The sequence below is a fragment of the Zonotrichia leucophrys genome, chromosome 13, assembly GCF_028769735.1.
Source record: "Zonotrichia leucophrys gambelii isolate GWCS_2022_RI chromosome 13, RI_Zleu_2.0, whole genome shotgun sequence".
Taxonomy (NCBI): Eukaryota; Metazoa; Chordata; class Aves; order Passeriformes; family Passerellidae; genus Zonotrichia; species Zonotrichia leucophrys.
In genome coordinates this window covers 6,206,314-6,219,037 of record NC_088183.1, presented here as the reverse complement: position 1 = coordinate 6,219,037, position 12,724 = coordinate 6,206,314, and the positions used below count along the sequence as shown (strand labels likewise).

At 48.6% G+C, this 12,724-nt stretch overlaps 1 protein-coding gene across 1 annotated transcript in view; it reads right to left on the bottom strand.

Moving 5' to 3' along the window:
* The window catches only part of FAT2 (FAT atypical cadherin 2), a 56,457-nt gene that overhangs the window by 38,145 nt on the left and 5,588 nt on the right, over positions 1 to 12,724 (bottom strand). Inside the window, exons 2-3 of the mRNA XM_064724784.1 lie at positions 3,164 to 6,440; positions 2,455 to 2,769 (exon numbers count right to left, since the gene is read on the bottom strand). Coding sequence (XP_064580854.1) covers positions 2,455 to 2,769; positions 3,164 to 6,419 — 3,571 coding nt within the window. The 5' untranslated portion in view covers positions 6,420 to 6,440. The remainder of the gene's footprint in view (positions 1 to 2,454; positions 2,770 to 3,163; positions 6,441 to 12,724) is intronic.

The window sequence follows — 12,724 nt, the reverse complement described above, 5'->3', positions numbered from 1 at the left end:
CCCTCTTTAGAGAACTGAGAGCTCGGAGATCTTACAGCCTTCCTGTGGTGTTTGGGAATGCTGGAGAAGCCAGGACAGTGATCATGGCTGTTCCTGGTTCACCTGCAAGGCCAGAAGGAGAAGTCAAGGGGCCCTGCTGGTTATGTCTCCACAACCCCACGTCAAGGCACTGAATCAAACACAGAACCAGCAACTGAATTAGGTTACCTGCAATAGTGTGTCACTCTGCCCTAAATGATTATCCAGGGCTATTCTGCAGGGTAATTCTGGGTGTAGGTACACCTGTTGTAGCAGCACATCAGGACCTTAACTCCTATTAAGACACAGGATGAGAATAGCTTCCTCTTCCTCCTCCTCCTCTCCCTTTGCCTAGAGGCCACTACCAGAAATGTCCTACCTAGGAGAGACCCAGACTGACCTCTGGCCCTCGTGTCCTGGCTTATTTCAATGCCAGTGTATTTATCTGTCTGTCCTTTGATGACAATGACCATGTGAGACAGGCAAAAAGGAGATGTCTGATCACAGTCTCTGCCCTGCAATGGGATAACCTTTTTTTTTTAAATACAATCCTGCACTAATGGGGATGATAGCAGTTCATCTTCCAGCACTGCACTACCAAGCTGAGACCAAAGACTATGGTTTTATTCTACTTAATGGAGCAACTAGCCTGCAGAATGAAAATACTGCTGGGTTTCCAAAAGGCTGCCTAGGGCCCTGAACGTTAGACAAGCTGGGATATTCCTCCTGACAGCAGCAGCAAATGACTTCTCTTTAGATACTGTAAACATGAGGGTATAACTGCTCTGTTTGTGCCAATGTTCACAGGTAATTAAAGGCTCTTTTGGGTGACGTGCAAGTAAAATAATGGATAACGGAATCCTCATCAGGCTTGGAAGCAGGACTTTAAACAACCTCCAAGCTCAGGGTTTAAAGAAGAGACTTCCAGCAACTGTCCAAGAGATAAGATCAGCCCATGAGTTTCTTTCAGAACTGACAAACTTATCACTCTTCTCATGCAAATCACCCCAGTATAGGGAGAGATGGAGAGGAGATGACTCATTCCTGGGAGAGCTTTTTTTGTCTAAGGTAGGATTAATGGGATGGCTCAGAGGTGAGGTGTCTCATTAGGAAACATTTGGATTTTGCCAGAGTCACTCATTTTGCTTCGGAACAGCCTTGGATGTGACTTTGCACTCAAATGGGGCTGAAAGCTTTGCCTGCAGCATAAAGGCTGCATTTCCTGCAGGGTGCTTGGCTGCTCAGCTGAAGAGGGGAGCCAGCTCGGTGTCCTGACAGCCATCCTGCTCCACATCCCATCAAACAGGCAGTGGCTTTATGCCACAGGGCTTCTGAAGGAACATTTCTGCAGAACCCTGCATTGTGCAAGCTGTCCTGGGGCTGGGTTGAGCATGGCTGTTTGGATTATGTGGGAAAGCTGGATGCAGAGCAATGTCCTGACCAGGCTAAAAGGTTTCTGGCAGCACAGACAGCTCCAGCTGTGGGCAGCAATGATCACAGTTAGCTGACATCTCCAGGTGCATTTATACAGTGCCATGTAAACACACCCCATGAGGTTCTTGTGACAAAAATATTTTAGTACTTCATAATAATAATAATTTCTTTCTTCCATCCCCCTCCTAGCCAGCTGTAGAACACTGCCAGAGAGCCATCACACCACTGGAAACACATAGCTGAGAGCAGCTCTAGCCTTTTCCAATCCACCCAGCTCCTCATCTGAGAGCAAGCTTCCATCCCGCTGCAGTAGCTGAACAGCTTTTATCATCTCCAGGAGATCAAAGTCATGCAATTAATCCTCTCCCATACTCTGTGCCCTCCCTTCCCTCCTCTCCCAGGAGCTGATGGCATGAAGGGCTCGGCACAGCTTTCCCTGCAGGACTGGCCCAACGTCAGCTCTGCTGGGATTGTTTGAGGAAGCTGTTTACACAAAACATCAGCGGGTTTTTGATGGCTCTGGAAGATCTGGTAAATAATCCTCAGATGAAAGATACAGTCTAGGAAGATGGCAGAAGAGGCTTACTACAGTTACTACATTAATGGTGCTGGAGAATGGGTGGAGCCTTTAAGTGCAGTGGAATTCATTTTTGTTAATCCTGCCTGGGTCTGTGTCAGGAACAGTCACCTCCAGAAGGGTGTTGTTCCCTGGCTCAGGATGTGCAACAGTTGTTTACAAGGGGGAAGATTAAAAGCAACTGTTTATGGCTTTGAAAGCAGCACATTTGTGTCATTCTAAGAGCCATCTGGATGCAAATGGCAGCCCTCAGGTTGAGGGTTTCAATCCTCAGACTCCCCACAGAGTGTATTTGGAGACTGGGACTTTTGCTGCAGCAGAGAAATGTGACAAAGGCAGCTGTATGGGCTGTTTATATTGAATACGTAACATCCTCTGGGCATTTGGAAGCCTCAAAAACAGATGCTGAGCTGGGTCAGTCTTACCTGTAATGAGGTTAATGGTGAAGAATCCTTGAGGATTTCCAGTCAGGATGTGAAAAGTCAGTTTTCCCTCTGAGCTGGAGTCTGGATCAAAGGCATCAAGCTGAAGGACAGATGTGTTTGGTGGGGAATTCTCCATCACAGAGGCATAGAAGACAGGTTTGGACATCTGAGGTGGGTTGTCATTGGTATCAGTGACTTCAATATAAATTTCAGTCACAGAAGACAGAGGAATTGTTCCCACGTCAAGGGCCAGCACTGTCAGCCAGTAGTGAGATGTTCCCTCTCGGTCCAGCGATCCTATGGTCCGTATGGTGCCTGGGAGAAGGACAGGCAGTGTTTGCGAGGGATTTAAAGAACTCAAACCACTCAGTCCTTGATGACAGAGCAGTCTCAAGTCTGCTTCCTGCTCTTTGCTGCACACACAAACTCTCACACCCACCTTGTGTGAAGGGCCTGCTGCTGCTGAGGTTAATTTCTGGTACACAAATGATAGAGAAGACCTTGGTATTTTGGGGGAGGACCGACATTGATTTGCTGTTATTTTAAGGAGAAAACCCCCTGCTTGTTCCTACCCAGATCCAGGGGTAAGTTAGTAAATCCCTGCACTATCAAGAAAGGCTTGAATGCATAGAATATTGTAAAGAGCCAAGCCAAACACAGCAGGTAGCTTAAGCCTTCAAGGTACACTATTAAATGAAGAAGTCCTTACCTGTGTCCTTTTCAATGTGGAAGACTGACAGGCCAGTGCCTTCTCGGAGGAAATACTGAACCTCTCCATCTTTGCCCCTGTCGATGTCCTTGGCTGTGACCATCATCACTGACGTGCCCTTGGGGCTGTTCTCCTGCACCCAGCCTTTGAAGACAAAGGAGGCAAAGCGTGGTGGGTTCAAGTTCTCGTTGACATCGATGACGTTCACTTCCAGGTGGCAGAGGGAAGAGCGAGAGAAGGGCTTCCCACCGTCACTGACCTGCACGGTGAGGTTGTAAGAGTCCCTCTTCTCATAGTCCAGCTCCTTGTCCAAACGGAGCGCCCCGGTCAGCTTATCCACATGAAACATCATCTCCTCATTGTTGATAAGGCTGTACCTCACCTCCCCACCAGAGCCAGCATCAGGGTCAAAAGCTTCCACAAACAGGAGAATGGTCCCCACGGGCAGGTCTTCGGGGACCTTCACACTGTTGAGGGCTGGGAGGCACTGTGGAGTGTTGTCATTGACATCCTCCAGAGTCACAACGAGGTCTGTGACAGAGAACAGCTGGAAGCCTGTTTTGGGCTGGTCCCTGGCTTCTATTTTCAGCACATAGCAAGGCCACAATTCTCTATCTAGAGCACCTGTAACTGTCACTTCTCCAGTGACACTGTTAATGGCAAACTTGTCCGTGGGGGTCAGGAGAGAGTATTTTACTCTCCCATTGTCATCTGTATCAGCATCTTCTGCTTTCAGTTGAGCTATTGTTGTCCCTGCTGCTACATGTTCTGGTATTGCCACCCAATAGGCACCTTGAGTGAATTTAGGAGTATTATCATTGGTATCCAACACATTCACAGCCAATAGTTTCCAAGATGATTTTTGTGGTGTGCCAAGGTCATACACAGTAATGTTGAGAATGTAGAAGCTGGTTTGCTCATGATCTAAAGGAGAAAGGACTTGAAGGAGACCCAGTTCCAGGTCAATTGTAAAGCAGCTGTCATCGTTTCCATCTGAGATCACATAAACCAATTTTCCATTAAAACCAGTGTCAGGATCAAAGGCTGAAAGGTCAGCAATAGTTGAGTTGATTGGAACAGTCTCTATGATATCAATGGATCGTGGAAAGCTGTCATCAAACTTAGGAGCATTATGGTTTATAAGGTGCAAGTTCAGAGATGTTTCATCATCCTGCCCATGGCCTTGAGACTGAGACTCGATGGAGTGTATGATGGTTTCTGTCAATTGCTTCAAGACTCCTGTTTCCTCACAGTGCATTTGGACAGGGAGGCCTTGGCTGACCACAGTGATGTTTACAGATGTTGGCAAAGCATAGTTCTCTCCGTCTGTTGCAGTTATTTTCAAAGAGTAGAAAAGTGGCTGTTCAGAAGGAAGATCTCGCAGAGATATTCTAAGGGATATTACTCCAGAGATGGGATTCAGTTCAAAATGCTGCAAGTCGTTGCCAGACTTGATTTCGTATTTGATATGCTGCAGCTCATCGCTGTCGATTGCAGAGACCGTGGCCACAGGGCTCCCAACTGGAAAGTCCCGTGGGATGGTGCCACTGCAGCTTGCCTTCTCAAACACAGGAGCGTTGTCATTGACATTGCTCAGCGTGAGGGAGACGTACACCTCGGTCTCGCGGCGGAAGGGTGAGCCCCAGTCTGACGCCCACACCCGCAGGTGGTACCATCTCTGCATCAGCTCGTAGTCCATCGACTTGGAGGTGGAAATGACACCAGAATAGGAGTCAATGACAAAGGGAACTGATTTCTGGTTGGCTATGCTGTAGGTGACAAAGCCATTGTCTCCTCTGTCTTCATCTGTAGCCCTTACTGTTAAGACGCTGGTGCCAGGAGGGACATTTTCATCAAAGGTCCCATGGTATGCAGACTCAGTAAAAACTGGAACATGATTGTTGCAGTCGGTGACGTCAACAATAACAGTGGTGGATGTGTGACTGTTACTGCTTGTAACTTCAAGCTCAAAAGTAGACTGCTCATGAAAGTCTATTGCTCTGACTGTAGTTATCAGCCCAGTGTGAGGATTGATCTTAAAGCTTGTGCTGTCAGGAGTAGGTCTCAAAATGTATTTAAGATTTGGGACAGCTGGTGTGATCTTCACCATAACAACTTGGCTGCCAGCTGGGGAAAATTCACTGAGCTGGACCCGGTACACTTCTTTCTCAAACCTGGCAGAAACGTACTTGGAGGGAGGTATGTGGACAACTCTGACAGGAGAAAACAGTGGTGGCTTGCTCTTGTCCTTGGCTTGCACACTGAGGTTGAAACCAAAGGGGTAAAGTAACCAGTTTATCTCTTTGTTTGACACAATCATGAACTCAGTGCTCCCAAAGTAGGATCTGATGGCTCTGAAATGTCTTCCCGGATCTCCATCCACAAACTCAATCCCTGCTTCTGAGTCACCACTTTCTACAGAGAGAGTTGCATAGATAAAGTCTTCACCTGAGTCAGGTGATGTCACCTTCACCGAGGAGATAGAGGGGGCTTTCCTGGCAGATGGCTCCACCTGGATGGTGAGACTAGCCAAGTTCCCAAAGCCATTCCCTTCCGTGATCTTTCTCATTCTGTCCACAGCCAAAACCTGCAGGTTATGCCTGCCTCGATGGGTGCTGTTGAGCCTGCCTGTGACCATAACTGCCCCTGTGGTGGGGTGCACAGAGAATAGGCTGGACTTGGTGTTGAGGGCATAGTAGAACTCAGCGTTCTGGCCAGCGTCAGCATCAGTGGCACTGAGCGTGCTGATCACTGTTTTCAGAGGAGTGTCTTCTCTGATGGACACTTTGTAGGAGGGGGGTGAAAAGAGAGGTTTCAAGTCATTTCTGTCCAGAATATGGATCAAGACTTTGGCCCAGGCTTCGTAGGCAAAGGTGCTCTCTGTGGCCTTGATTATTAACATGTAACTGTCTTTGACCTCGCGGTTTAAAAGTGCTGTGTTGCTGCTCCTGGTTCTTATTCTCAAGAAGCAGAAATCCCCAATCACGTGCTCCTCTGTTTTAAACAGACCAGTGTTGTCCCCAGAAGCTATTCTGTACCTGATGTCCCACTCAGGCTCTCTCTTGTAAATACCCATCTTGGCGTAGCTCTCCACGTAGGTCTTGGGGGCCGAATTCTCATAGATGGTGGCATTGTAGAAGAAGTGGGTGAAGTGCAGAGGGGAAGTGTTGCCCTTCTCACAGCTGGCCTTGTGGACCACACAATGCATCAGGAAAACAGCAACACTCAGGAAGTGACTCCTGATGGAGACTTCCATGGTGTGGTGTCTCCTTGAGCCCTGCAGGTGTCAAAGGAAGAACATTGGTAATTCTCATTAAGGTCAGTGTGTTACAGATAAAATTCTGCAAGGGCTCAGCCTCACCTCCCTGCTCTGTCTACCCTGACCTTCATGGTACAATTGTTAGCTCAGCTCTTCTTCCCTCTGTCCCAGTGACAGACTTGTCCTCCCACATCCCCACGCTGGCTCAGATTTCTTCACTTTCTCTGCTTCAGTTTCTGCCTTTATAGAGGGGTGAAAATGTGCTAAGTCACGCAAAATGCTCTGATCAGGCTAACTTGCTATTTTGTGAACAATCTTGCCCTCCCTTCATTCTGCTTTCTCCTAAGTCAAACAGCATATCTACACTCCCCACCCATAATCCAAACTTCCTCTTCTTTTGTTTCTCCAGCCTCCCTTTTCCATCTTAACTTTTCTCTCCACTGAAATTTCTGAAAATTATCTTTGAGAGTCAAAATACAAACTGATTTATGTACCTCTCTGTGGTTTTCTTCCCTTTTCTCTCCCTGTGCTACAGGATGTGTGGTCCTTCCCCAGCAATGATGGGGAACACATGCCATGTGAAATGTCCCATGTAAAAATTCCTTCTGAATGTGCAGCCCCACAATGTGGCCTTTCCAACAGCTTTCTCTCACTTTCTAATCAAGCTCTGTCTCAATTATCTGAAAATTCTTCTGATTCACAGGCCTGACCCTGCTGCCCACTCTGAGCTGACTGAAGGAGCAGGTTTCCAGCTAGACACTTTGCCCATGTCACCCTCAGCCCTTGAGTAATCTCTCTGGCTGTTGCCTTCTCATGGCAAAGCCCCAGGGTCAGGATTCCTGTGGAGGATTTGCTATCCATGACCACCCTCCATCAGCTCCCTTCTCCAACAGCTCCCGAGCAGCTGTGGCTCCACTGTTTATCTCTGTGAACAAGGTGTATCAAAGGAGGAACTGGGGAGCACACATGTGATTAACAGGGATGCAACTTTATTAGGGAGCTTTGCAGAGCTTGTTAAAGGATCAAGGCCTGTTCTTTTCAAAAGCTAAGTGCACGCTGCTGTGTGTGCAGTTAGGGGTTGAAACCAGGGATAAGCTAAATATAGGTGCATATATTTCCCCTAGATATCCTAGGAGATCTTTATCTAGAACTGTTTCTTCCTGTTTTAAATTTAAATTATATATCAAGTACCTGCCAGTCATTTGGCACATTCCTAATTTAAACAGGGAAGACTTGTTTTTCCAGACACTTTTTCAAGACTCATCTCTTTAAGAACCAGAACTAGTTCAATTTGTAACTCAAGTTGAATGTTAGGAACAAATTGTTAGATCCCAACTAACAGTATGTGTCATATTCTCCCACTGAGGTACCTAATTACTGATAAATACAAAGCTGTAAATTTCATATTTGCTTCAAATCCTTTTCTCCTTGGTAAATAGAAGCCAAATATCCAAAAATCACTCTGTGGTCATCCTTTTACAAAACAACTGCTCTGAAGCTGAAGTCAAACTAGCAGAAGTTGGAGAGAAATCAACACAATTCAGTTTTGACAAAACTCAGACTCATTTTTTCACGCCACCATTTCACTTCTAGGAAACACAACATAATCCCAAACGTATTTCAAATTAAATAAAAACTCAGAAGGCAGAGATGGGTGACCCAGAAAGGGCACTGTGGCTCCTTCTGAGAAGTCGAAAACCATGTTCTTAAAAGCTCTGCTTGCTGCTTGTTACTTAACAGCCCTTGAGAGCTGCGCAGCATGTAGGGACCTGCCTAGAGCTACTCCCGTGCAGCATTTTCAACTGCTGAACCTGGCGAGGAGACGTTGGCAGGCTGCGCACGCGTGGCTGGGGCCAGGATCCACACAGCACAGAGCGCAGCAAGGCACCAGAATCAACCAGAACCAAAGCAGAGCTGCTCCACCAACAGCAGGCTTAATGAATCCGATGGCTTTGTATCTGGGCTAATTGACTTTTTAATTGAATTGCACTCGAACGGCAATGTGAACTCATCTCTCATAAGACATCAGAGAAGCCGCAGAGCAGAGACGTTATGAACTCCACAACCACAAGAAAAGCTGGATCCAGAGCACATGCCTTCCTGGGCACCAGCAATTCAACATGGGAGGATAACCTTCAGCAAGGAGTGGGTTTTCTGGCAATTAACAAGATGCAAGCTTTCGTCTGAATCTCTCCTGGAATGCACTTCACCTCCCTCTTCCCTGTGTTATTTCCTGACATCTAAGAAGGGCTTCACTTAACATTGCTGCTTTTCCCCTCTCTATTAGCAGGGTTTTACTCCTCTGTCCAGATAATTATTTTTCAAAACCTGTTGTGGCCTCAATATTTCTTAGAGCTTTGCTCCCAATTACAAGCTGGACTGAAAGCAATCAATGGCTTCAGCAGTTATTACGAGGGATGGAGAGTGACTACGCATCTGGGCATGAGGCAGAAGCCTCATTTCCTCTGGAAGTGATCTGAAACTTTGAAAGACACAGTCAAAACCTGGGGAGAATTGTCTAGGAGGCATCATCACCAACTTTACAAGAATTTCTCTATGTGTCAGGACCATGCTCAGTTGAGCAGTAGCACAGAGAGTTTGAATCCCCTGACAGCAACTTCCCACCCTGGGCCCAGAAATCATCCCCTATGATCTGCAGCTGCAGTTTCTCCCTTAGTAGGCAGCACTGGGAAGCAATCATGCTCTGAGGGTCTTGTTTCTCTTTCTCCAGCATGGTTTTAGTGCAATTTTAAGTGCAATAGATCCACCAGGAAATGTCTGTGATGTCCCTGATCTGTCCTCTGCTTCTGGAATCATTTATGCCACAGTCCCTACAGTCATAATGCAAAATTATCCAGAAGTGGGATGGGGACATTTCCAAGGGCCATAGGGAAACTTAACAGAAAAATGGGGGAGAGTGCTCTGAAGAGAGGGGAAATTTGGTGAATTGGCTCAGCTTCAGGGGAAATCCTGTTGGGACTGACCCTGGAAGATGACCAGCAGAATGAACCAGCAGAAGAGGGGTTTTCTATGACTTCTGTTCTGTGGGTTGAAAGCTGTGCGTAGCATGAAACCAGCAAAAAAATAAATTTACCAGCCCTTCTCCCAAATGCAGGTGGCTACCAGGGAGGAGCAGCACTGCCGAGCTCAGGGGTCCTTGCCACGGATTTCAAGGATCTCCAGATGGAAACTGGGTGAAATCAATCAGACTTTTCACGCAGATTAAGAGAACCATTCCTTCTGTCCTTGTGCTGTCAGTAACTAGGGCACGAGCCATGGGACCTGTGGCAAGGACCATACACACCTCAGGCTGCCAGATCAGCTGCAAGCATTTAACACTTGAACACCCTCACTTGCCTCTGTCTCTTCACCTCATGGGACCATTTATTTCTACTCCTGAGTGCTCCAATCCTCTTTGGTGGTCTGCTGGAGCTGCTGCATTGAGGGCCAGCAGTGCTGGAGAAGCCCTCGGTGGGATGGAGTGAGGAAGGCAGGGCACGCTCCCACTGAGGGAAATACCAAGGCATCATTATGTGGTGATTCAGCCTCCTCTCCTAATCACCAGGTGAGGATCAGAGAGCCTCGGGGGGCTTCCCCTCAGCCCCGTGGATGCAAACTCCCCATAAAGGCAGTAAACAGCCGGGGTATCTCTAATCAGAGCCCGAGCGCGCGGCTAAATTTAACATCCAAATTGTGAACCTCTGTCAAAGACATGCCCAAATCTGTCGGGCTTGAAACGAGGGAACAAACACAGTGCTGAGATTCAAAGTGTGTGCGTGGGGAGACCCTGGAGATGGTGATTTGGGGGGCTTGGTGCAGGGAAAGGCTGTTCTGGCCAGCTGGGGTGAAGGGCTGGGGCAGGGCCGGGGGGCTCTGGGGGCCCTCCCAGGGGTCTCCTGCAAGCTGTGGGCTGCTCTGTTTGTTGGCCATATCGCAGAAAAGTGCTGCAGCCTGCCAGGAAGCAGGTGTGGCCCCAGCCCCACCTTTTGATTCCCTTCAAGAGGAGCATTTGAAAGCAATAAAAACCCAAAACACAAAACAAAGCAAGTGCTGAGTGCACCCAGAGCAGCATTCCCCTCATGAGCTGTGGTGGGGGCTTGGCACAAGGTTTTGAGATCAGAAGCTTAAAGAAAAATCATCATTTTCACTGGAAAAGACAACTCTTCCCTTACTTTGCTAGCATGCATCCCAAGTTTTCCTTCTTCCTCCATTTTCTCTCCCTTTTTCTTTCAATACAATAAACAGCCTCTTCCCCATGATAAGGACCAAGCAAAATCACCCCCAAACACATCAGCTTCTCTGTCAGAGGCTGCAAGAACAGGGAAAGACACGAGATGAGACTGGCTCTTCAAGTAATTAGTTTAACGATGCATTTCAATGGCCATTGTGAAACAGAGACAGAGAGCAAAGGGACCAATCCTGTAAGATGGTGAGTAGAAGGTTTTGGGAAGGCAATAGGAGATGGGACATTGTTCTTCTGGCTTGGTGGGGCAGAAGGCGTCCAGCTACAGATGGGACAATGTCCTTACAGCTGCTCCCAAACAGGACCGACCAGAAAGCAATCCCTGAGATTTCAGTGTGGCAAAGTCACAGAGTTCAATGGACACTGTGCTGGCCATATCTGTGAAATGTTTTGCTTCCCAGTGCTGAAATATCCTGTTCACCCTGCAGGGAGGTTGTGCTGCTTGGTTAATGTTTGCCCTCTCCTCTGCCACAGTGATTTTGGTGGGAATTGGATTCTTTTACTCTGGGGAGCTCCCTGATGGCTGCTCACAGTCACCCCGTCGGGTTTGAATGCTCTGTGGAGATGGGTATCTCTCCAACTGTTTTCTTGGACTTTGAAAGAAAACCAAACAAATCCATCCCATCCTCGGAGATCCTGCTCCTGCCTTTGGTTGTGCAGTCTCTGCTTGGTTTTGCAGTGCACAGGAGAAACACGTCCTGGAGGTACTGCACAAAGCCAGAAAACTAATGAAAAGAGCCCCTGCAGTTACGGTGTTTCCTTCTTCAGTGTATCTCGGGGTTTTCCAGCGCCTGTGGATGGTTTTGCAGGGCTGGTGCTTGCAGAACTGCCTGCACCAGCCTGCTTGGGGGCTGTGCTGCTGTGGGTGCAGCTTTCTGCTGGACTGGCAGATTCCATCCAGGCACAGTTGGGCTGCTCCTTCCCCATCTCCACTTTCCAATCTCTGAATGGCTTTGGAAATTGTTTCCAGGTTGCTGGGCAGCCTGGAGCAAGGTGGCTGGTCATGTAGAACCTGGAGCACATTCCCTTCACCTCCAAGGACTGTCCTTGCTCCCAGTGTCCCATGAAATGCTGCCAGGGCAGTGCCAGACCTGTGCCACAGCCATGCCATGGCTGAGCTCTGTTCCTGGGGGAAAGGGGCTGGGCACTGATGGGGTGGGCTTTGCTGAGGGCTTCTCAGCTGCAGAGCCATGGAAAGCCGTGGGTTAATGAGTCTCATGCTGGCATGCAGAGCAGGGACTCTCTCCTTGGCCTGCCCAGCATGGCAGGAGGTCACACACAGGTCCCTGAGCACTACAGGTACAGGCCTAAAGCACTACAGATGTTCCTTCGATCATCTGCCAGCTGAACCAGGGAGGAGCTTTAAGCCAGGGGGTCTGGGTACCCCAAAGAGCTTGGGCTGGCAGCCTCTATGGGGTGTTGGTGGACAGAGACTCCCTTGAAGGAGTTTGGGGGAAGCCTGTGAGACACTGAGTGGTGTGGGGCAGTCTGGGCCCCAGGCTGGGAGGAGGATCTGGCAGAGATAACCTTTTTCTCTGTACTGCTGCAGGACTTGGTGAAAATGCTTCATTGTGAGGCAGCCCTGCCTTCCCCAGACCTGGTGTGCTGTGAGCAGGGGACCTATGGGGGGTCCTGCCAGGACCACCCTTCAAGGCTGACAGTGGGAACAGGGGGAGATGCTGCCCCTTGAGTGGTGCAAGACACAGATGAGTAGAGCCACAGAGGAGATAGCAGGATGGCCTTCCACATGGGAAGGGCAGCTGGGAAGCATTTAGTTACTCTGATGTCCAACTCCTCTTTCCCCCAAATTCCACAGGTTGGATGCTCAGAGCCAGACTGACTCTAAAGGCACCTTGCTCCATGACATCTTTCTGTGGCTTCCTCCAGCCAGCCACTCACCCCCTTGCTCCTGGGACATCTCACGCATTCCTCCATCCCTGGAGCTTTGGCTGTGCCCTGATGCTGCTCCTGCTGCCCTGCTGTGACCCTTCACTGGAGCAGGCAGGTGCTGTGTGTCTTTGCCCCCAGGCCATCCTCTGTCCAAGAGCATCACCAGATA